Here is a 24,537-nt window from a genome sequence, read left to right on the forward strand (position 1 = left end):
CGAACCTAGGTCATGTAAGTTTAAAATCCACTGTCACACTATAGTGATTTTTGGGACTATTTATGGGTCTGTTTTAAGGTGACTAAGATTATCTGTTCAACCTTCCACAAATCCAAAGTACTGTCTATGTGTGTGATAAATACACAGGCACACTCAGTGAGATCTTTGAGCTGAACATCTGAATACCTCCTCATTAATGCATCTCTCTAGTACACAATCATCTGGCAGCAACTAAATGCATAAAAGCATGAAGACATTGTCAAGAGGTTCAGTTATTTATCTGATCAAACATCAGAATGGGGAAGAAATATGATCATACAGACTTTAACATAGAAACATAGAATTTGATGGCAGATAAGAACCACTTGGCCCATCTAGTCTGCCCCTTTTTTATCCTTTAGGTAATCTCAACCCTTTTTGAGCCTTAATTCTTTGTAAGGATATTCATATGCCTGTCCCAAGCATGTTTAAATTGCTCTACAGTCTTAGCCTCTACCACCTCTGATGGGTGGCTATTCCACTTGTCTACTACCCTTTCTGTGAAGTAAGTTTTCCTTAACTTTCCCCTGAACCTGCCTCCTTCCAGTTTCAGAGTATGTCCTCGAGTTCTAATACTCCTCTTTCTTTGAAGAATGTTTCCCTCCTGAACTTTGTTAAAACCCTTGGTATATTTGAAAGTTTCTATCATGTCCCCCCTTTCCCTTCTCTCCTCCAAACTATACATGTTAAGATCTTTTAGCCTTTCCAGGTAAGTTCTGTGATGTAGGCCATGCACCATTTTAGTTGCCCTTCTTTGTACACTCTCGAATGTATTTATATCCTTCTGGAGATATGGTCTCCAGAACTGGACACAGTATTCAAGATGCAGCCGTACCAATAACCTATACATTGGCATTATCACTTCTTTTTTCCTGCTACTGATTCCTCTCCCTATGCAACCAAGCATCTGACTTGCCTTTCTCATTGCTTTGTTGCATTGCTTTCCTGCCTTTAAGTCACTTGAAATAGTGACTCCTAAATCCCTTTCCTCCTCAGTAGTTTCCATTATAGTACCCTTGATACTATATTTAGCCTTTGGGTTTTTGAGACCCAAGTGCATGATTTTGCATTTTTTAGTATTAAACTGTAGTTGCCACGTTCTTGACCATTTCTCAAGCCTAGCTAGGTCATCAATCATTTGTTTTACCCCTCCCGGTGTGTCTACCCTGTTGCAAATCTTTGTGTCATCTGCAAAAAGGCATACTTTCCCTTTAATACCATTTGCAATGTCACCAACAAAGATATTAAAGAGAACTGGTCCGAGCACAGATCCCTGGGGTACTCCACTGGTAACATTTCCTTCCAAAGATTGCACTCCATTTACTACAACTGTCTGTTTCCTATCCTGCAAACAGGTTCTTATCCATTTAACTGTTTTGTAATCCACCCCCACGCTTTCAAGTTTATTTAGCAGTCTTCGATGTGGGACAGTGTCAAATGCCTTGCTAAAGTCTAGATATGCTACATCTACAGCTCCCCCTTGATCTATTATTTTCATCACAGAGTCAAAAAAAAGTCAATAAGATTTGTTTGGCATGATCTCCCACCAGTAAATCCATGCTGTTTTGTATCCTGTAAGTTGTTTGATTTAAGATATTCCACTACTGTTTCTTTTAATAGTTTTTCCATTACTTTCCCTACTACCGATGTAAGACTTACTGGTCTGTAGTTACTTGCTTCTTCCTTGCTTCCACTTTTGTACAGTAGAACTACATTTGCTCTTTTCCAGTCCTCTGGAATGTCACCTGTATTTAGTGACTGGTTAAATAATTCTGTTAATGGTGCCACCAGCACATCTTTTAGCTATTTTAGTATCCTTGGGTGTATCCCATCTGGCCCCATTGATTTTTCCACTTTTAGTTTTGAAAGTTCTGTTAAGACATTCTCTTCTGTAAATGTAGTTTCATCTACCTTATTTTTATGAATGTCCTTGCAGCTTAACTGTGGCCCCGTCCCTTCTCCTTCTGTAGTAAATACGGAGCAAAAATAATGATTTAGGTGATCTGCTATTGCCTTGTCTCCATCCACCAAATTCTCACTCTCTGTCTTAAGTCTTATTATTCCTCCATTTGATTTTTTCCGTTCATTTACAGGTTGAGTATCCCTTATCCAAAATGCTTGGGACCAGAGGTATTTTGGATATCGGATTTTTCCGTATTTTGGAATAATTAGATACCAAAATGAGATATCATGGTGATGGGACCTAAATCTAAGCACAGAATGCATTTATGTTACATATACACCTTATACACACAGCCTGAAGGTCATTTAATACAATATGTTTAATAACTTTGTGTATTAAACAAAGTTTGTGTACATTGATCCATCAAAAAACAAAGGTTTCACTATCTCACTCTCACTCAAAAAAGTCCGTATTTCGGAATATTCCGTATTTCGGAATATTTGGATATGGGATACTCAACCTGTATATACTTTAAAAAAGTTTTGCCCCCTTTATCTACTGACTGGGCCATTTTCTCCTCAGCTTCTGCCTTTGCACGTCTGATCACTTTCTTAGCATCCTGTCGTCTGTCAAGATACACCTTTTTGTCATTATTATTTTGAGTCTGTTTGTATTTCCTAAAAGTCAGCTTTTTTGCTTTCACACTAGTTGAGACTTCTTTTGTGAATCACACTGGCTTTCTTTTCCTGGTGCTTTTCCTAACCCTTTTGATAGAAAGGTCTGTTGCCCTTAGTACTGCCCTTTTCAGGTTTTCCCACCTCTCCTGCACTCCTTCCAAGTCCCTCCAGCCCGCCAATGAATCACTTAAACATCTCCCCATTTTTGCAAAGTCAGCATTCCTAAAATCCAACACCTATGTTTTTGTGTGACAGGAGTTGGATCCTATCTTTATACTAAACCATACTGCTTGATGATCCAGGTGCTCACCCACATGTGTGTCTGATATCCTGTCCCCATTTGTGAGAATTAAATCTAATATGGAGTCTTTGCGAGTGGGCTCACTCACCAATTGAAAGATGCTCCCTGTAAGGAATTTAGAAATTTGCCACTTATAGCTGAACTAGCAAAAGACCCCTCCCAATTTACATCAGGTAAATTAAAGTCTCCCATGATTATGACTTCTCCCTTTAAAGCCATTTTAGTGATGTCCAACAATAGGTTCCTGTCCAAATTCTGTCACTGGCCTGGTGGTCTATAGATCACCCCAATGCGAATAATATCCTTCTCCCGGTTTCTATGGTGACCCAAGGGGCCTCAGTTTTGTCTTCAGTATTTTGTATTAAAGTAGCATTTGTTTTTTTTCCACATACATTGCTACCCCTCCTCCGATTCTTCCCATTCTATCCTTCCTAAATAAATTGTATCTTGGTATAGCAATGTCCCAGTCATGATCTCATTGCACCATGACTCTGTATTTGCCACAATATCCAGGTTATCCCATGTCATTATTGAAATTAGCTCTGGAATTTTGTCTCCTAAGCTCCTAGCATTTGCACACATAGCTTTAAGATTTTGGCCTGTGCATCTGTTACTAGTAGCCATGTCAAGAAAGTACAAAATAAATGACAAGTTTAAAGTTTAAATTATTTGTTTGGTGAGGTTGCTCAGTGTTTGTTATTTGTTTTCTTTTACTAATCAGTAATCATACTCTGTGCTTTACACAACGACTACACCTCACTATACTTTGCCGCAGAATACTCGTATGTGCCAGATGGACTGGTTTGAGCATCTCAGAATGTGCGGGATCCGGTCTCTAGGTCGACAGTAACTAGGTCGACACTATCTAGGTCGACCACTATTGATCGACAGTAACTAGGTCAACAGGGTCTCTAGATCGACAGGTCAAAAAGTCGACATGAGTTTTTCACGATTTTTTTCCTTTTTTTTTTTTTTTTAACCTTTTCATACTTAACGATTCACGTGGACTACAATTGGGAATGGTAACCTGTGCTGAGCGCAGCAGTAACGGAGCGAGGCACCTTGCCCGAAGCACAGCTTGCGAAGCGAGCCATGCGAGGTGACACGGTGCACTAATTGGGGTTCCCGGTCACTCCACGAAGAATACGACACAAAACACCCCAAAAAACTCATGTCGACCTTTTGACCTAGACCATGTCGACCTAGAGACCCTGTCGACCTAGACACCGTCGACCTAGTTACCATCTACCTTCCATACCACACCCGAATGTGCTCATCTCCTGGGATATAGTCACACAAATGTCCCTAAAAGTCACAGTTTGGTGTACAAAACAAAGTACATACAGTGAGTGGTAAGTTCTGATGGTGAAATGGAATGGTCTGGAACTTGGGATCATAAACAAGAATCCCTGGATCTATTACACTTTTGTCAATGTTTAAGGTTTGTGATCGTGGTGTGCTAAAATGGCTTATACAGTTATCGGATATCAATCCATTAGAGCGCCTTTGGGAAGCAGTAGAAAGGGAAATTTACTGCATAAATGTACAGCTGACAAATAAGTGCAATTGTGTGATGCTATCATATCAACATGAACTAGGCTCTGCTGGGGAAAACGGGATTCCCTACCAGTGCTAATAAGTAGTACTGAATAAAGTTGCCACGCAGTATCTTGACAAAAGCTCTATGGGGTATTAATCTTTTAAAAGTCTGGACTATCTAGTCAATTTACAGTATATCTGTATAACTCCCACAACACATGTGGTAGACACAGGCCCTAAACACAAATTTACTTATATTAGATTTTTGCTAAAAAAAACAACAAAACACCCACTAAATAAAAGACCACTACAACACGATAATGGCACAGTTGTTCCAAAACATTTTCTAAAAATTAAGCCTATGGAAAATTCTAGAGTAATATTATTTTTAGTAAAACAAACTACATTACTGAATGGAAGGGAAGCACCAAAGCATTACATGGGGGTTAATTCAAACCTAATCCACACTGACTGTGGCAGGTGAAAATATTTTTTTATGTGATCGATTAATAACATATTGAAGAATTTTTCTTCCTGCTAACCAGCAACAGCAGAAGACATCACATCTACAAGATAAAAGGTTGAAGTGATGGCTTAGGTTCTGCATGCCTGGGAGGCTTCCACCACATTTGTAGTATGCACCTTAAAAAACTCTGCCACCTCCTATCAGTTTTTCTTCTAAGCTTGTGCAATGACTTCCCAATCCAGTTTGGATGGGAAGTGTCCTCAACAAGGTCCTACAGGAAGGAAAAAAAAGTTGATCCATTTTTCAAAATTAATTAATGGAAAGGCAAACAGAAAATGCCCTGACAGATCCCAGGTATGCAATTGTTCTTCCTTGTCGCTAATTGCGAAGATAAACTTGCCAGTTTGTAACACCAGTTTAACGCTGCAGATATTTGGAAATTAGTACTTGTGATTACCCCCACTCATCGAAAAGACGTGTTTGCCATCAGAAATATTACCTTAGGTATGACACTTGAGTAAGAGCTCTTATAAATACTCAAACAGGGTGGTTATGATAGTATTAGGATCTCAAAGTGCCACAAAAGCTTTAATACACTGACAAATATGATCTATTACTTTAGAGATGAAAAAATTATACACAATTCACAGTACAAAAGCATACCTCCCAACTGTCCCGATTTCGGCGGGACAGTCCCGTTTTTCACGGTCTGTCCCGCTGTCCCACCCGCGGGTCGCAGTGTCCCGCGGGTGGGGGGGCAGTTGGGAGATGCCCCCCTGTCACTCGCTGCTCTGAGCAGAGCAGCGGTGAATAGATGCTGTGCGCATGCGCACAGCGTCTATTCACGGCAGGGAGGGAGAGGGGGCATGACCAGCAGCTCTCACAGCGCTGTTCATGCCCCCATAATGACGAAAATGGGGGCGTGGTTTGCGATCGCGGCACTTGCCGCGAGGCCACGCCCCCTTTCCGTTAGGCCACGCCCCCTAAAATCGGGCGCGCAGAACTGTCCCTCCTTGGGTGACAACAAAGTTGGGAGGTATGTCAAAAGTATAGTACCAAGTTCACACCAGTGGAACAGCATCACAAATAAAAGATGCATATCACCTAAATGAATAGGGACCATAGAGTCCTGGATATCTCGATCATATAGACAGAGACAAAAAAGAAAAGAAAAAAAAAAAGGAAATCGTGCAGCAGGTTTTCACAAATGCCACACTTTTTTTATTTTTTTTATTTCCAAGTTTGCACTTACAATAAAGAGGAAATAATCAAACATGTAGTATAATATCCAGGATAGTCGCGTATCAGTCCAGATGAAACATCTAGTTAGAGCTGAATGATGTAAGGGCTTTTCCTCAACTGTATGCAAAACGAAAATAGAAAAAAATAGTGGAGTGTCTAAATAAAAAAAAACATGTAATACAAGATGCATTTACAACATGAACAATAAAACACAGCATAAAACATCCCACAGGGGCTGAACAGCAGCAGGCTGGGTCCATCAATGTCCAGGTATAGTAAAGGACAGGATTGGTTTACAGGTCCGGACACTTGAAACCATCCAGGGTAACCAGCACACAGCTTTCTAGCCAGGCAAATTCAGAAACTCTAAAAACGTATATATGCATATATATGTGCTTGAATGTACTTGCGGTTTGCTATATGTGGGAAAGAAGACCCCAATGGTCTCAACACTGAGCTTGAGTTGAAATGCTTCTTAATTTAGTGATAACTCTTTCTTTGCTTCATACATGTATGTCAGCACTTTGCTGTGTATTTAATATGTGCCCAGTTTGATTGACACTGATCTGTGGTAATCAAGTTCGCCCAGGTGTCTGTGATTATCTGGGCATAAAAGGACTATTCAGCAGAGCCAGTAACACGCGTCTGATGAAGGACGTAAGTCTGAAACGCGTTAAGCGTGGCTCTGAATCCCCCTGGCTAGTAAGCTGTGTGCTGGTTACCCTGGATGGTTTCAAGTGTCCGGACCTGTAAACCGATCCTGTCCTTTACTATACCAGGCCATTGAAGAACCCAGCCTGCTGCTGTTTAGCCCCTGTGGGATGTTTTATTGTTCATGTTGTAAGTGCATCTTGTATTACGTTTTTTTATTTAGACACACTGCACTATTTTTTTCTATTTTCGTTTTGCATACTGTTGAGGAAAAGCCCTTACATCATTCAGCTCTAACTAGATGTTTCATCTGGACTGATTCGCGGCTATCCTGGATATTATACTACATGCTTGATTGGGTGTAGTATGGGTGACCGGCGGTCTCCTGACCACCGGTCACCTTACCGACGCCGGGATCCCGGCAGCATACCGACGCCGGGATCCCGGCGGGGAGGGGCGAGTGCAGCAAGCCCCTTGCGGGCTCGCTGCGCTCGCCATGCTGCGGGCTCGGTGGCGACCTGTGGTCGCCACGGGTTCTATTCCCACTCTATGGGTGTCGTGGACACCCACGAGTGGAAATAGTCCCTGTTAGTCGGCATGCCGACCATCGGGATAGTGAGCCGTCGGGCTCACGGAGGAGGTAATGTGACTGTCGGTCAGCCGACCGGCGGTCACATGACTACCACCCGCTTGATTACATCCTTTTTATTGTAAGTGCAAACTTGGATATAAAATTTTAAAAAAAGTGTGGCATTTATGAAAACCTGCTGCACTATTTCCTAGTTTTTTGATTTTTTTGTCTCTAGGTCTATATGATCGCGATATCCAAGGACTCTAGGATCCCTATTTATTTAGGTGATATACATCTGTTATTTGTGGTGCTGTTCCACTGGTGTGAACTTGGTACTATAATTTTTCACTGTGAATTGTGTAGCATTTTTTTCATCTCTATTACCATCATTCAGGTATTCTGGGTGTATACCTTGTACACACTATTCTAGCTGCATGTATGGTTTAACTGCGCATATTCTTAAATCTTTTTTTCTTGCTTTTTTCTGGCTATATGCTCTACTGCTTGGAAGTGAAAAAAATGCTCAGGTGCTAATCTAGTGTCAAGAAAAGTAGTAAGGGAAGGTGTATGCCCTTGTTGAAGCTATTAAGAAGAGAACCATAACTATGCTGACTTCTAACAGAAGTAGTGGTCGTCCAATTGAGTACTGTACCATAGAATAAATCTCTTCAATAGCAATAATACATAGATTGAGAGTTTTGTGGTCGAATTTTTTTTTATCACCTTGTCAGAGACCCCTTGCATATTAACAAGGACAGTTCAATCATCACACCATTGAAGAGGGGGCATCTGGTTTTGGATATAGAACTGGTCCCTGGTGCAGTGCAGATAACAGTGTCCAATGTTGTTCATGGAGCCCTTTCCAAGCTACTACAGGCAATGGACAACAATCTTTAGGCCTGTGAGTTGTTACCATAAAACTGGGACGTCCAAACTTAAGGAAGATGATGTGAACAACTTCTTCATGCAATTCCTACTCCCCTGCATGTATCTGAGCTCTGCTCTGTAAGGAGAAGGCAATGTGTAGCACTCCAGCTGCTTTAGAACTACACAAAATAGGGGGTAATTCTGAGTTGATCGCAGCAGCAAGTTTGTTAACAATTGGGCAAAACCATGTGCAGTGCAGGGGGGGGCAGATAAAACATTTGCAGAGAGCGTTAGATTTGGGTTGGTTATTTTGTTTCTGTGCAGGGTAAATACTGGCTGCTTTATTTTTACACTGCAATTTAGATTTCAGTTTGAATACACCCCACCCAAATCTAACTCTCTCTGCACATGTTATATCTGCACCCCCCTGCAGTGCACATGGTTTTGCCCAACTGCTAACAAATTTGCTGCTGCGATCAACTCAGAATTAGGCCCATAATTAAGAACGATCTTCAGCATAAAGAAAAAGGAGTCCTGGAAGTGATGATATGGCTCCCGCAGAGCCCTGATCTCAACATCGAGTCTGTCTGAGATTACATGAAGACACAAAAGGATTTGAGCAAGCCTACATCCACCGAAGATCTGTGGTTAGTTCTTCAAGATGTTTGGAACAACCTCCCTGTCGAGTTCCTTCAAAAAAACTGTGCCCAAGTGTACCTAGAAGAATTGATGGCTTTGAAGACAATGGGTGGTCACACCAAATATTGATTTGATTTAGATTTCTCTTCTGTTTATTCACTTTATTTTCATCAATTAACAAAATGCAAACTATTAGCACTTCTATTTTTGATAGCACTCTTGCAGCATTTTTTCCACACCTGCCTAAAACTTTTGCACACTACTGTAGTTACTTAATTTTTTCTCTCTACTGCAAATGCTGTACAGCTGCAGTACACAGTACTCAATTCAACTAGAATACCTAACATGCAGGAGAATTGATAAAAGGGAAATGTCTATACTATGACATAAGGAACATTTAAAAAAAAAAAAAAAGTGTTGCAAAGAGAGAGATGACAAAAAATGTATTTATGGGACCACAGACTACATTAAACCAATACTAAAATATGTGTATGTGGCATCGCTAGAATTTGGATAAGTAGTCAAAGTTTGGCATCACATTTTGCCCAAGTATGTAGGGAAAAAATAAGAATTTACTTACCGATAATTCTATTTCTCGGAGTCCGTAGTGGATGCTGGGGTTCCTGAAAGGACCATGGGGAATAGCGGCTCCGCAGGAGACAGGGCACAAAAAGTAAAGCTTTAGGATCAGGTGGTGTGCACTGGCTCCTCCCCCTATGACCCTCCTCCAAGCCTCAGTTAGGATACTGTGCCCGGACGAGCGTACACAATAAGGAAGGATTTTGAATCCCGGGTAAGACTCATACCAGCCACACCAATCACACTGTACAACCTGTGATCTGAACCCAGTTAACAGTATGATAACAGCGGAGCCTCTGAAAAGATGGCTCACAACAATAATAACCCGATTTTTGTAACTATGTACAAGTAATGCAGATAATCCGCACTTGGGATGGGCGCCCAGCATCCACTACGGACTCCGAGAAATAGAATTATCGGTAAGTAAATTCTTATTTTCTCTATCGTCCTAGTGGATGCTGGGGTTCCTGAAAGGACCATGGGGATTATACCAAAGCTCCCAAACGGGCGGGAGAGTGCGGATGACTCTGCAGCACCGAATGAGAGAACTCCAGATCCTCCTTAGCCAGGGTATCAAATTTGTAGGATTTTACAAACGTGTTTGCCCCTGACTAAATAGCCGCTCGGCAAAGTTGTAAAGCCGAGACCCCTCGGGCAGCCGCCCAAGATGAGCCCACCTTCCTTGTGGAATGGGCATTTACATATTTTGGCTGTGGCAGGCCTGCCACAGAATGTGCAAGCTGAATTGTATTACACATCCAACTAGCAATAGTCTGCTTAGAAGCAAGAGCACCCAGTTTGTTGGGTGCATACAGGATAACAGCAAGTCAGTTTTCCTGACTCCAGCCGTCCTGGAACCTATACTTTCAGGGCCCTGACAACATCCAGCAACTTGGAGTCCTCCAAGTCCCTAGTAGGCGCAAGGCACCACAATAAGCTGGTTCAGGTGAAACACTGACACCACCTTAGGGAGAGAACTGGGGACGAGTCCGCAGCTCTGCCCTGTCCGAATGGACAAATAGATATGGGCTTTTTTGAGAAAAAACCCACCAATTTGACACTCGCCTGGCCCAGGCCAGAGCCAAGAGCATGGTCACTTTTCATGTGAGATGCTTCAAATCCACAGATTTGACTGGTTTTAAACCAATGTGATTTGAGGAATCCCAGAACTACGTTGAGATCCCACAGTGCCACTGGAGGCACAAAAGGGGGTTGTATATGCAATACTCCCTTGACAAACTTCTGGACTTCAGGAACTGAAGCCAATTCTTTCTGGAAGAAAATCGATAGGGCCGAAATTTGAACCTTAATGGGCCCCAATTTGAGGCCCATAGACACTCCTGTTTGCAGGAAATGCAGGAATCGACCGAGTTGAAATTTCTTCGTGGGGCCTTCCTGGCCTCACACCACGCAACATATTTTCGCCACATGTGGTGATAATGTTGTGCGGTCACCTCCTTCCTGGCTTTGACCAGGGTAGGAATGACCTCTTCCGGAATGCCTTTTTCCCTTAGGATCCGGCGTTCCACCGCCATGCCGTCAAACGCAGCTGCGGTAAGTCTTGGAACAGACATGGTACTTGCTGAAGCAAGTCCCTTCTTAGCGGCAGAGGCCATAAGTCCTCTGTGAGCATCTCTTGAAGTTCCGGGTACCAAGTCCTTCTTGGCCAATCCGGAGCCATGAGTATAGTTCTTACTCCTCTACGTCTTATAATTCTCAGTACCTTAGGTATGAGAAGCAGAGGAGGGAACACATACACTGACTGGTACACCCACGGTGTTACCAGAACGTCCACAGCTATTGCCTGAGGGTCTCTTGACCTGGCGCAATACCTGTCCCGTTTTTTGTTCAGACGGGACGCCATCATGCCATTGCCCTCCTGCTTCTTGTGCCGCCCTGTCTGTTTACGTGGGCGACTGCCGTGATGTTTTTCCCACTGGATCAATACCGGCTGACCTTGAAGCAGAGGTCTTGCTAAGCTTAGAGCATTATAAATTTACCCTTAGCTCCAGTATATTTATGTGGAGAAAAGTCTCCAGACTTGATCACACTCCCTGGAAATTTTTTCCTTGTGTGACTGCTCCCCAGCCTCTCGGGCTGGCCTCCGTGGTCACCAGCATCCAATCCTGAATGCCGAATCTGCGGCCCTCTAGAAGATGAGCACTCTGTAACCACCACAGGAGAGACACCCTTGTCCTTGGATATAGGGTTATCCGCTGATGCATCTGAAGATGCGATCCGGACCATTTGTCCAGCAGATCCCACTGAAAAGTTCTTGCGTGAAATCTGCCGAATGGAATTGCTTCGTAGGAAGCCACCATTTTTACCAGGACCCTTGTGCAATGATGCACTGACACTTTTCCTGGTTTTAGGAGGTTCTTGACTAGCTCGGATAACTCCCTGGCTTTCTCTTCCGGGAGAAACACCTTTTTCTGGACTGTGTCCAGAATCATCCCTAGGCACAGCAGACGTGTCGTCAGGATCAGCTGCGATTTTGGAATATTTAGAATCCATCCGTGCTGTTGTAGCAGTATCCGAGATAGTGCTACTCCGACCTCCAACTGTTCCCTGGACTTTGCCCTTATCAGGAGATCGTCCAAGTAAGGGGTAATTAAGACGCCTTTTCTTCGAAGAAGAATCATCATTTCGGCCATTACCTTGGTAAAGACCCGGGGTGCCATGGACAATCCAAACGGCAGCGTCTGAAACTGACAGTGACAGTTCTATACCACGAACCTGAGGTACCCTTAGTGAGAAGGGCAAATTTGGGACATGGAGGTAAGCATCCCTGATGTCCCGGGACACTATATAGTCCCCTTCTTCCTGGTTCGTTATCACTGCTCTGAGTGACTCCATCTTGATTTGAACCTTTGTAAGTGTTCAAATTTTTTTAGATTTAGAATAGGTCTCACCTAGCCTTCTGGCTTCAGTACCACAATATAGTGTGGAATAATACCCCTTTCCTTGTTGTAGGAGGGGTAATTTGATTATCACCTGCTGGGAATACAGCTCGTGAATTTTTTCCCATACTGCCTCCTTGTCGGAGGGATACCTTGGTAAAGCAGACTTCAGGAGCCTGCGAGGGGGAAACGTTTCGACATTCCAATCTGTACCCCTGGGATACTACTTGTAGGATCCAGGGGTCCTGTACGGTCCCAGCGTCATGCTGAGAGCTTGGCAGAAGCGGTGGAAGGCTTCTGTTCCTGGGAAAGGGCTGCCTGCTGCAGTCTTCTTCCCTTTCCTCTATCCCTGGGCAAATATGACTCTTATAGGGACGAAAGGACTGAGGCTGAAAAGACGGTGTCTTTTTCTGCAGAGATGTGACTTAGGGTAAAAACGGTGGATTTTCCAGCAGTTGCCGTGGCCACCAGGTCCGATGGACCGACCCCAAATAACTCCTCTTCCTTTATACGGCAATACACCTTTGTGCCGTTTGGAATCTGCATCACCTGACCACTGTCGTGTCCATAAACATCTTCTGGCAGATATGGACATCGCACTTACTCTTGATGCCAGAGTGCAAATATCCCTCTGTGCATCTCGCATATATAGAAATGCATTCTTTAAATGCTCTATAGTCAATAAAATACTGTCCCTGTCAAGGGTATCAATATTTTTAGTCAGGGAATCCGACCAAGCCACCCCAGCTCTGCACATCCAGGCTGAGGCGATCGCTGGTCGCAGTATAACACCAGTATGTGTGTATATACTTTTATATGATATTTTCCAGCCTCCTGTCAGCTGGCTCCTTGAGGACGGCCCTATCTATAGACGGTACCGCCACTTGTTTTGATAAGCGTGTGAGCGCCTTATCCACCCTAAGGGGTGTTTCCCAACGCGCCCTAACTTCTGGCGGGAAAGGGTATACCGCCAATAATTTTCTATCGGGGGGAACCCACGCATCATCACACACTTCATTTAATTTATCTGATTCAGGAAAAACTACAGGTAGTTTTTTCACATCCCACATAATACCCTCTTTTGTGGTACTTGTAGTATCAGAAATATGTAACACCTCCTTCATTGCCCTTAACGTGTGGCCCTAATAAGGAATACGTTTGTTTATTCACCGTCGACACTGGATTCAGTGTCCGTGTCTGTGTCTGTGTCGACCGACTAAGGTAAACGGGCGTTTTAAAACCCCTGACGGTGTTTTTGAGACGTCTGGACCGGTACTAATTGTTTGTCGGCCGTCTCATGTCGTCAACCGACCTTGCAGCGTGTTGACATTATCACGTAATTCCCTAAATAAGCCATCCATTCCGGTGTCGACTCCCTAGAGAGTGACATCACCATTACAGGCAATTGCTCCGCCTCCTCACCAACATCGTCCTCATACATGTCGACACACACGTACCGACACACAGCACACACACAGGGAATGCTCTGATAGAGGACAGGACCCACTAGCCCTTTGGAGAGACAGAGGGAGAGTTTGCCAGCACACACCAAAAAACGCTATAATTATATAGGGACAACCTTATATAAGTGTTTTCCCTTATAGCATCTTTTTATATATTTCTAACGCCAAATTAGTGCCCCCCCTCTCTGTTTTAACCCTGTTTCTGTAGTGCAGTGCAGGGGAGAGCCTGGGAGCCTTCCCTCCAGCCTTTCTGTGAGGGAAAATGGCGCTGTGTGCTGAGGAGATAGGCCCCGCCCCTTTTTCGGCGGGCTCGTCTCCCGCTCTTCAACGGATTCTGGCAGGGGTTAAATATCTCCATATAGCCCCCGGAGGCTATATGTGAGGTATTTTTTGCCAAAAAATAGGTTTACATTGCCTCCCAGGGCGCCCCACTCCCAGCGCCCTGCACCCTCAGTGACTGCCGTGTGAAGTGTGCTGAGAGCAATGGCGCACAGCTGCAGTGCTGTGCGCTACCTTAAGAAGACTGAGGAGTCTTCTGCCGCCGATTCTGGACCTTCTTCTCTTTTCAGCATCTGCAAGGGGGCCGGCGGCGAGGCTCCGGTGACCATCCAGGATGTACCTGTGATCGTCCCTCTGGAGCTAATGTCAAGTAGCCAAAGAAGCCAATCCATCCTGCACGCAGGTGAGTTCACTTCTTCTCCCCTAAGTCCCTCGTTGCAGTGATCCTGTTGCCAGCAGGACTCACTGTAAAATAAAAAACCTAAGCTAAACTTTTCTAAGCAGCTCTTTAGGAGAGCCACCTAGATTGCACCCTTCTCGGCCGGGCACAAAAATCTAACTGAGGCTTGGAGGAGGGTCATAGGGGGAGGAGCCAGTGCACACCACCTGATCCTAAAGCTTTACTTTTTGTGCCCTGTCTCCTGCGGAGCCGCTATTCCCCATGGTCCTTTCAGGAACCCCAGCATCCACTAGGACGATAGAGAAATAAGAATTTACTCACCGGTAATTCTATTTCTCATAGTCCGTAGTGGATGCTGGGGACTCCGCAAGGACCATGGGGAATAGCGGCTCCGCAGGAGACTGGGCACAACTATAAAGAAAGCTTTAGACTACTGGTGTGCACTGGCTCCTCCCACTATGACCCTCCTCCAGACTTCAGTTAGGATACTGTGCCCGGAAGAGCTGACACAATAAGGAAGGATTTTGAATCCCGGGTAAGACTCATACCAGCCACACCAATCACACCGTATAACTCGTGATACAATACCCAGTTAACAGTATGATAACAACTGAGCCTCTCAACAGATAGCTCAACAATAACCCTTTAGTTAAGCAATAACTATATACAAGTATTGCAGACAATCCGCACTTGGGATGGGCGCCCAGCATCCACTACGGACTACGAGAAATAGAATTACCGGTGAGTAAATTCTTATTTTCTCTAACGTCCTAAGTGGATGCTGGGGACTCCGTAAGGACCATGGGGATTATACCAAAGCTCCCAAACGGGCGGGAGAGTGCGGATGACTCTGCAGCACCGAATGGGCAAACTCTAGGTCCTCCTCAGCCAGGGTGTCAAACTTGTAGAATTTAGCAAACGTGTTTGACCCCGACCAAGTAGCTGCTCGGCAAAGTTGAAGAGCCGAGACCCCTCGGGCAGCCGCCCAAGAAGAGCCCACCTTCCTTGTGGAATGGGCTTTCACCGATTTAGGATGCGGCAGTCCAGCCACAGAATGTGCAAGCTGAATCGTACTACAGATCCAGCGAGCAATAGTCTGCTTTGAAGCAGGTGCACCCAACTTGTTGGGCGCTAACAGGATAAAGAGCGAGTCAATCTTTCTGACTCCAGCTGTCCTGGAAACATAGATTTTCAGGGCCCTGACTACGTCCAACAACTTGGAAGCCTCCAAGTCATTTGTAGCCGCAGGCACCACGATAGGTTGGTTCAGATGAAACGCTGATACCACTTTGGGGAGAACTGGGGACGAGTCCTCAATTCTGCCCTATCCATATGGAAAATCAGATAAGGGCTTTAACATGACAAAGCCACCAATTCTGATACACGCCTGGCCGAAGCGAAGGCCAACAACATGACCACTTTCCACGTGAGATATTTCAAATCCACGGTTTTCAGTGGCTCAAACCAATGTGACTTTAGGAAATCCAACACCACGTTGAGATCCCAAGGTGCCACTGGAGGCACAAAAGGGGGCTGAATATGCAGCACTCCCTTAACAAAAGTCTGAACTTCAGGTAGTGAAGCCAGTTCTCTCTGGAAGAAAATCGATAGAGCCGAAATCTGGACCTTAATGGAACCCAATTTAAGGCCCATAGTCACCCCTGACTGTAGGAAGTGCAAGAAACGGCCCCGCTGAAATTCCTCCGTTGGGGCCTTCCTGGGATCACACCACGCAACATATTTTCGCCATATGCGGTGATAATGGTTTGCGGTTACTTCTTTCCTAGCTTTAATCAGCGTAGGAATGACTTCCTCCGGAATGCCCTTTTCCTTCAGGATCCGGTGTTCAACCGCCATGCCGTCAAACGCAGCCGCGGTAAGTCTTGGAACAGACAGGGCCCCTGCTGCAGCAGGTCTTGTCTGAGCGGTAGAGGCCATGGGTCCTCAGATAATTTCTTGAAGTTCCGGGTACCAAGCTCTTCTTGGCCAATCTGGAACAATGAGTATAGTTCTTACTCCTCTTCTCCTTATTATCCTCAGTACCTTTGGTATGAGAGGAAGAGGAGGGAACACATAAACCGACCGGTACACCCACGGTGTCACTAGAGCGTCCACAGCTATCGCCTGCGGGTCCCTTGACCTGGCGCAGTACTTTTCTAGCTTTTTGTTGAGGCGGAACGCCATCATGTCCACCTGTGGCCTTTCCCAATGGTTTACAATCATTTGAAAGACTTCTGGATGAAGTCCCCACTCTCCCGGGTGGAGGTCGTGCCTGCTGAGGAAGTCTGCTTCCCCGTTGTCCACTCCCGGAATGAACACTGCTGACAGTGCTAACACGTGATTTTCCGCCCATCGGAGAATCCTTGTGGCTTCTGCCATTGCCGTCCTGCTTCTCGTGCCGCCCTGTCGGTTTACATGGGCGACCGCCGTGATGTTGTCTGACTGGATCAGTACCGGCTGGTTTTGAAGCAGGGTTTTTGCCTGACTTAGGGCATTGTAAATGGCCCTCAGTTCCAGAATATTTATGTGCAGGGAAGTCTCCTGACTTGACCATAGTCCTTGGAAGTTTCTTCCCCGTGTGACTGCCTTCCCAGCCTCGAAGGCTGGCATCCGTGGTCACCAGGACCCAGTCCTGTATGCCGAATCTGCGGCCCTCTTGAAGATGAGCACTCTGCAGCCACCACAGCAGAGACACCCTTGTCCTTGGAGACAGGGTTATCAGCCAATGCATCTGAAGATGCGACCCGGACCACTTGTCCAACAGGTCCCACTGAAAGGTTCTTGCATGAAACCTGCCGAATGGAATTGCTTCGTAGGAAGCTACCATCTTTCCCAGGATCCGCGTGCAGTGATGCACCGACACCTGTTTTGGTTTTAGGAGGCCTCTGACTAGAGATGACAGCTCCTTGGCCTTCTCCTCCGGGAGAAACACTTTTTTCTGTTCTGTGTCCAGAACCATCCCCAGGAACAGTAGACGTGTCGTAGGGACCAGCTGTGACTTTGGAATGTTTAGAATCCAGCCGTGCTGTTGTAGCACCTCCCGAGATAGTGCTACCCCGACCAACAACTGCTCTCTGGACCTCGCCTTTATCAGGAGATCGTCCAAGTACGGGATAATTAAAACTCCCTTCTTTCGAAGGAGTATCATCATTTCGGCCATTACCTTGGTAAAGACCCTCGGAGCCGTGGATAGAACGAACGGCAACGTCTGGAATTGGTAATGACAATCCTGTACCACAAATCTGAGGTACTCCTGGTGAGGATGGTAAATGGGGACATGCAGGTAAGCATTTTTGATGTCCAGTGATACCATGTAATCCCCCTCGTAAAGGCTTGCAATAACCGCCCTGAGCGATTCCATCTTGAACTTGAATTTTGTTATATATGTGTTCAAGGATTTCAAATTTAAAATGGGTCTCACCGAACTGTCCGGTTTCGGTACCACAAACATTGTGGAATAGTAACCCCGTCCTTGTTGAAGTAGGGGTACCTTTACTATCACCTGTTGTGAATACAGCTTGTGAATTGCCTGTAACACTGCCTCCCTGCCTGAGGGAGTGGTTGGCAAGGCAGATTTGAGGAAACGGCGGGGGGGGAGACGTCTCGAATTCCAGCTTGTACCCCTGAGATACTATCTAAAAAATCCAGGGATCCACTCGTGAGCGAGCCCACTGATTTCTGAAATATTTGAGACGGGCCCCCACCGTACCTGGCTCCGCCTGTGGAGCACCAGCGTCATGCTGTGGTATTAGAGGAAGCGGGGGAGGACTTTTGCTCCTGGGAACTGGCTGTATGCTGCAGCTTTTTTCCCCTACCTCTGCCTCTGGGCAGAAAGGACGCGCCTTTAACCCGCTTGCCCCTATTGGGCCGAAAGAACTGTACCTGATAATACGGTGCTTTCTTTGGCTGTGAGGGAACATGGGGTAAAAATGTAGACTTCCCAGCAGTTGCTGTGGAAACGAGGTCCGAGAGACCATCCCCGAACAACTCCTCACCCTTATAAGGCAGAACTTCCATGTGCTTTTTGGAATCTGCATCACCTGTCCACTGCCGAGTCCATAACCCTCTCCTGGCAGAAATGGACATTGCACTAATTTTTGATGCCAGCCGGCAAATATCCCTCTGTGCATCCCTCATGTATAAAAGTGCGTCTTTTATATGCTCTACGGTTAGCAATATAGTGTCCCTGTCTAGGGTATCAATATTTTCTGACAGGGAATCTGACCATGCAGCACTGCACATCCATGCTGAAGCAATAGCTGGTCTCAGTATAACACCTGTGTGTGTGTGTGTGTGTGTGTGTGTGTGTGTGTGTATATATATAGATTTCAGGATAGCCTCCTGCTTTCTATCAGCAGATTCCTTCAGGGCGGCCGTATCCGGAGACGGTAGTGCCACCTTCTTTGACAAGCGTGTGAGCGCTTTATCCACTCTAGGGGATGTTTCCCAACGTGACCTATCCTCTGGCGGGAAAGGGTACGCCATTAGTAACCTCTTAGAAATTACCAGCTTCTTTTCAGGGGAAGCCCACGCTTCTTCACACACTTCATTTAACTCCTCAGATGGAGGAAAAGCTACTGGTAGTTTTTTCTCTCCAAACATAATACCCTTTTTTGTGGTACCGGGGGTAACATCAGAAATGTGCAACACATTTTTCATTGCCTCAATCATGTAACGTGTGGCCCTACTGGAAGTTACATTAGTCTCATCGTCGTCGACACTGGAGTCAGTATCCGTGTCGACATCTGTGTCTGCCATCTGAGGTAGCGGGCGTTTTAGAGCCCCTGATGGCTTTTGAGACGCCTGGGCATGCACAGGCTGAGAAGCCGGCTGTCCCACATTTGGTATGTCGTCAAACCTTTTATGCAAGGAGTCGACACTGTCACGTAATTCCTTCCACAGCACCATCCACTCAGGTGTCGACCCCGCAGGGGGTGACATCACATTTACAGGCATCTGCTCCGCCTCCACATAAGCCTCATCAAACATGTCGACACAGCCGTACCGACACACCGCAAACACACAGGGAATGCTCTGACAGAGGACAGGACCCCACAAAGCCCTTTGGGGAGACAGAGAGAGAGTATGCCAGCACACACCAGAGCACTATATAACACAGGGATCCCACTATAAATGAGTGTTTTCCCTTATAGCTGCTTTATTATATATATATATATATATATATATATATATATATATATATATCCTGGCCTAAATTTAGTGCCCCCCCCCCCCCCCCCTCTCTTTTTTACCCTTCTGTAGCTTGCAGACTGCAGGGGAGAGCCAGGGAGCTTCCTTCCAGCGGAGCTGTGAGGGAAAAATGGCGCCAGTGTGCTGAGGGAGATGGCCCCGCCCCTTTTCCGGCTGACTTCTCCCGCTTTTTCTGGAATACTGGCAGGGGTATTTTTACATCTATATAGCCTCTAGGACTATATATGATGTAGATTTGCCAGCCAAGGTGTCATATATTGCCCTCAGGGCGCCCCCCCCCCCAGCGCCCTGCACCAATCAGTGACCGGAGTGTGAGGTGTACATGAGAAGCAATGGCGCACAGCTGCAGTGCTGTGCGCTACCTTGGTGAAGACCGAAGTCTTCTGCCGCCGATTTTCCGGACCTCTTCATGCTTCTGGCTCTGTAAGGGGGACGGCGGCGCGGCTCCGGGAACGAACACCAAGGTCGGGTCCTGCGGTCGATCCCCCTGGAGCTAATGGTGTCCAGTAGCCTAAGAAGCCCAAACTACCACCTGTTAGGTAGGTTCGCTTCTTCTCCCCTTAGTCCCTCGCTGCAGTGAGTCTGTTGCCAGCAGATCTCACTGTAAAATAAAAAACCTAAATATACTTTCTTTCTAGGAGCTCAGGAGAGCCCCTAGTGTGCATCCAGCTCAGCCGGGCACAAGATACTAACTGAAGTCTGGAGGAGGGTCATAGTGGGAGGAGCCAGTGCACACCAGTAGTCTAAAGCTTTCTTTATAGTTGTGCCCAGTCTCCTGCGGAGCCGCTATTCCCCATGGTCCTTACGGAGTCCCCAGCATCCACTTAGGACGTTAGAGAAATACATACATTTTCTTACAGTTTTACACAGTATAAATGTGCCAAAAAAAAGAAAAGAAATTTAATTATACCAAAAGAATGCATTTAGAGGAGAAATAAAATAACATGCTTAAATATACAAAGTACTTAATTCTAAAGTAAATAGGAGAAATGATAACGAGATATGGTCATGAAAGCATAAAATACTTGCAGTCAAGAAAGGATTAACAATACTGTATCTTCCCAGTCCTACTGTACATATATTTTAAGCAGATATTCTTAAACAACTGCATTTAAGGGTGGTGCACCTCTATCTTGCAAATCAGAGTTCAAGTTCAAGAGACTGTATGATTGGCTGTCAAAAAACTATGCAGTGGAAACAGATTGTATGATTGATGTACAGGAAGAGAGTAGGGAGGCAAATCCCGGGCATTGGGATTGAAAAAGATAATTCCTGGGATACACGGGACTGGGTTGAAGACCCGCCCAGCCCACACGAATACTCACCTTTGTGGGTGAGAGCCGGGCACGTGGGCGGTGAAGTGCAGTCCGGGCGGCTAGCATCAGACTCACCATCGTGGATGGGAGGGCTCGCAGGCGTCCTGAGGACGCTCAACACTGCCCAGCATTTAGAAAAGAAAAAAAAATGGGGGAGGTAAATCCTGCAATTCCTGGGAGTGGAGCTTTCAATCTCAGGACTGAATCCCGGCAGTTTTTTGCCCTAAATACCAGGATCCTGACGATCTCGGGATTGACCTCCCTAGAAGAGAGCCAGTATAACTGCAAGTGTAAGTGACACAAGTCATTATAGTCATTGTTTTGGGCCTAAATCAGTTCTATAAACTGCAAGCATTGTAGGGTGGATAAAGTGGTTTTGTAGCAACAAGGGAGACATTTTACTGACTGAACAATCTATTTTACCTCTGTATTTAATTTTGAAGATTGACATTTTTAGGCTTTGATGTCTTTTAGAGTATGGACATTTTTCATGGAAGCGACAAGGCATAGCTGCACCTGGCTTGATATGAACAAGACTCCTGAAGATAGCTTTATAGCCGTAACTTCAATTGTGCTATCTTACGCAGGTTAAGACCATCCGTAAAATCTTCAAAGCTTGCAAAATGATATAACATACAGGTAGATTTAGACTTACTGTTTCTCACATAACAGCTTGCAAGAGAAGATTTCCGGAGTAACTCCATTCCAAGCTCTTGCAACTTACTGCACCCTTCTCCACCGCCCATCGCCAAAGAGTCCAACTCCCCAGTATTACTTGTTTGGCTTTCATTGGCCCCAGCGCTGCTACTTCTGACTTCACATATTTGGCTCTTCACAGCAGAAAGTTTGCTGCGCACCTCAAGCACCTGTGACTTGTACCTCTTTAGCATTTTTAAATCTGGAGAGACACGCCAAGATGCCTGCTGTGTGCGTGTGTCCCTTTCTTTGCGGGAACAGGAAGCTGAAAAAAAAACAAATAAATAAATAAAACACTTCACTATGCTAATATTGATGTAACACTATTTACAACGTGCCGGCATATATGTAAAAAGATGAAATAAAAAAACGAATTCTGATAAAACCCTACACCAGTGGTTCTCAACCTGTTTTGAATAACGGCGCCCTAGAGTTACAGCATTTTTTCTTCACAACACCCCTAGACCAAAAGATTATTTTTGAGAAACTCAGTAACATTATTAAATTTAAAGTATATTATGCTTATATGACATCCTTCGGTTCAGTTATGGGGCGGTGGACAGTGTTGCACTTATGTCCACGTATTTTATGATTGCCAGCCACCAGCACTGGTTTTGTCTATCATATTGACCAACAATTACTTAATTTGATACTGGACCATCAACCCGTGGCACCCAGTTTGGTAACCACTGCTCTACGCTATCATAGGTTTGCTGTAAGAATCTAAAAATGAAAAAAAAAAAAAAAAAAAGTCAGTTCATTCCCAATTTCCCAGCCACTCCTCCAGATTAGTGAATGCACTTTTAAATTTATGGCCCAGATCATAATCAACCGAGGATAAATTGGATTTGGACAAATATTTGGATCATGAAGAACATACAAAAGCATAGAAATGGATTACTCCCAACCTACAGAGAAGAAACTAAATACATTTCAGCTAAAATTCTCACTTTCGGTAAAAGAAATAGAAAAACTTGATTGTTCATTATTGCCTAATAAGGTTGAGTACTAGATGCCGGTGGTCAGAATACCGACACATCCCAACTGCCATAATCCCGACAGGGGCGTGCAACTAAAATAACCTTCTCTTTCCATAGCCTAAACCTAACCCCCCTCCACCACATACTTACGTTCGGGATTTCCGGCATCGGCATTCAGACAGGTGTCGGGATTGCTGGCGCCAGTCTCCTAACCGCCGGCATACCATACATCGGGATGCCAACTACATAACCCCTTTTATCTTGAAATTGTGAGAAACGTTGCCCTGGTGGTTACTGCTTTGCCCGCCAACCCAAGTTAGCATTGACAGATTGTTTTTCTGCTCTTAGAATAATTAGATCAGATTTGAGGGCATCCATGAAGGTGTATCTGACTGTGGCAATCCTTTTTTGTGAGGACAAACTTCATAGATTTATTGCAAATATTACATAAGTGCGCACTGCATACTAATGTATTGTATATTTTTATCTGATAGCATTTTTTGTAAAAAATTTTTTATTAAAGAATATATATATTGTGGCTTATTAATCTTCATTTTGCACACGTTTAAAAGAAATATCCTGTTCTTTTTTTCTGCATCTGCCCCTCTTCTTTCTTTTTCTGCTCCCCCTCCCCCTTCTCTCTTTCCTCTTCCCTGTTTTTTTCTTTTATGTATATGGTCCCCGTACAGGGGACATCTTTATATGTTTGTTAATTACGATCAAAACTATTTGAACGAAAAATTTCCATGGAGACTGACTCTCACCTTTTAATGTACAATTATGTCAGTAATGTTTAACTTTTTGTCTCTCCTGGTATAAATAAAGAGTTTAATAAAAGAAATATCCTATATTTATGTAATTAATTAAATTTCTCATTGATTTACCATACACAATAGAGCAGTAATGAATATACAGGGAGTTCAAAAAGTATCTCTGCAGTGACTGTGTTCTATGTAAGTCTTCCCACAGAGAATGTGTGCTAAGTAATATGACAACATAATTGTTTTTAAACACTTTATTCACATGAAATGAACCTGAATTTGTTACGTACTTATCTACATTAAGTGTTGTCCCTCTCTGGCCTCCCATGGCTGCAGGAGACCTTTTTTTAAAAATTCTGAGCAATTATGGATCTTGTATACTATCATTATGTGCTGGAAAGACAACATGATCTTCCAATAAGATACAAAAATATTTTCTTAGCAATACCTAAGGGCAGCAGGTCTTCTCAGAAGAAACACTCATGCTTTATTAATATGATGCCCTGACGATGCAGGCTGTGTCAGCTCCCTCCTTTAAGCCACCAGATGTGCAAACACTGAGGTTTCCCTAACTCCATGGTAGCCCATCCCTCCTGGAAAGAAATTCCAAGCCTTAGGCTCAGTTTAAGCCAAATATCCCCCCACCTCACTGCATTAGGACTTGACCAACTACTGACAATGACAACTCCTGTAGCCTGACGTTTAATTTTTATCAGATACCACGGTTAGATCCCCACCTGCAATCAAATCAGATATGCCAAGCGATCTAATCTGACTCTCTAATCCCCCTGACAGGGTCCCAGAACAACTCCTTTGCATACTCTAACATTGCTCACATTTCTGACACTAGTACCTCTGATTCCATTTCCCAGCACCTTCCATGTCCCAGTCATCAAAATCTTACCAGAGACACTCCTATTTCACTTGTGCAATGCCCCTGATTTTGACAAATGCAGCCAAGCCTATGTGGAGGTGTGCCTCTCATCATGCTGGTGAGAAGCTGACTGCTGGAGGAAGAGCAGACATGCACTAGGAGGAGGGATTCAGTACCACTGGA

The 24,537-nt window shown here is 44.7% G+C and overlaps 1 protein-coding gene across 5 annotated transcripts in view; it reads right to left on the minus strand.

Moving 5' to 3' along the window:
- The window catches only part of TRIM37 (tripartite motif containing 37), a 436,939-nt gene that overhangs the window by 62,376 nt on the left and 350,026 nt on the right, over positions 1-24,537 (minus strand). For all 5 annotated transcript variants that reach the window (XM_063953906.1, XM_063953907.1, XM_063953909.1 and 2 more), the window contains one exon: positions 21,699-22,004. In XM_063953906.1, the coding sequence (XP_063809976.1) occupies positions 21,699-22,004 (306 nt within the window). The remainder of the gene's footprint in view (positions 1-21,698; positions 22,005-24,537) is intronic.

The sequence above is a fragment of the Pseudophryne corroboree genome, chromosome 2, assembly GCF_028390025.1.
Source record: "Pseudophryne corroboree isolate aPseCor3 chromosome 2, aPseCor3.hap2, whole genome shotgun sequence".
Taxonomy (NCBI): domain Eukaryota; kingdom Metazoa; phylum Chordata; class Amphibia; order Anura; family Myobatrachidae; genus Pseudophryne; species Pseudophryne corroboree.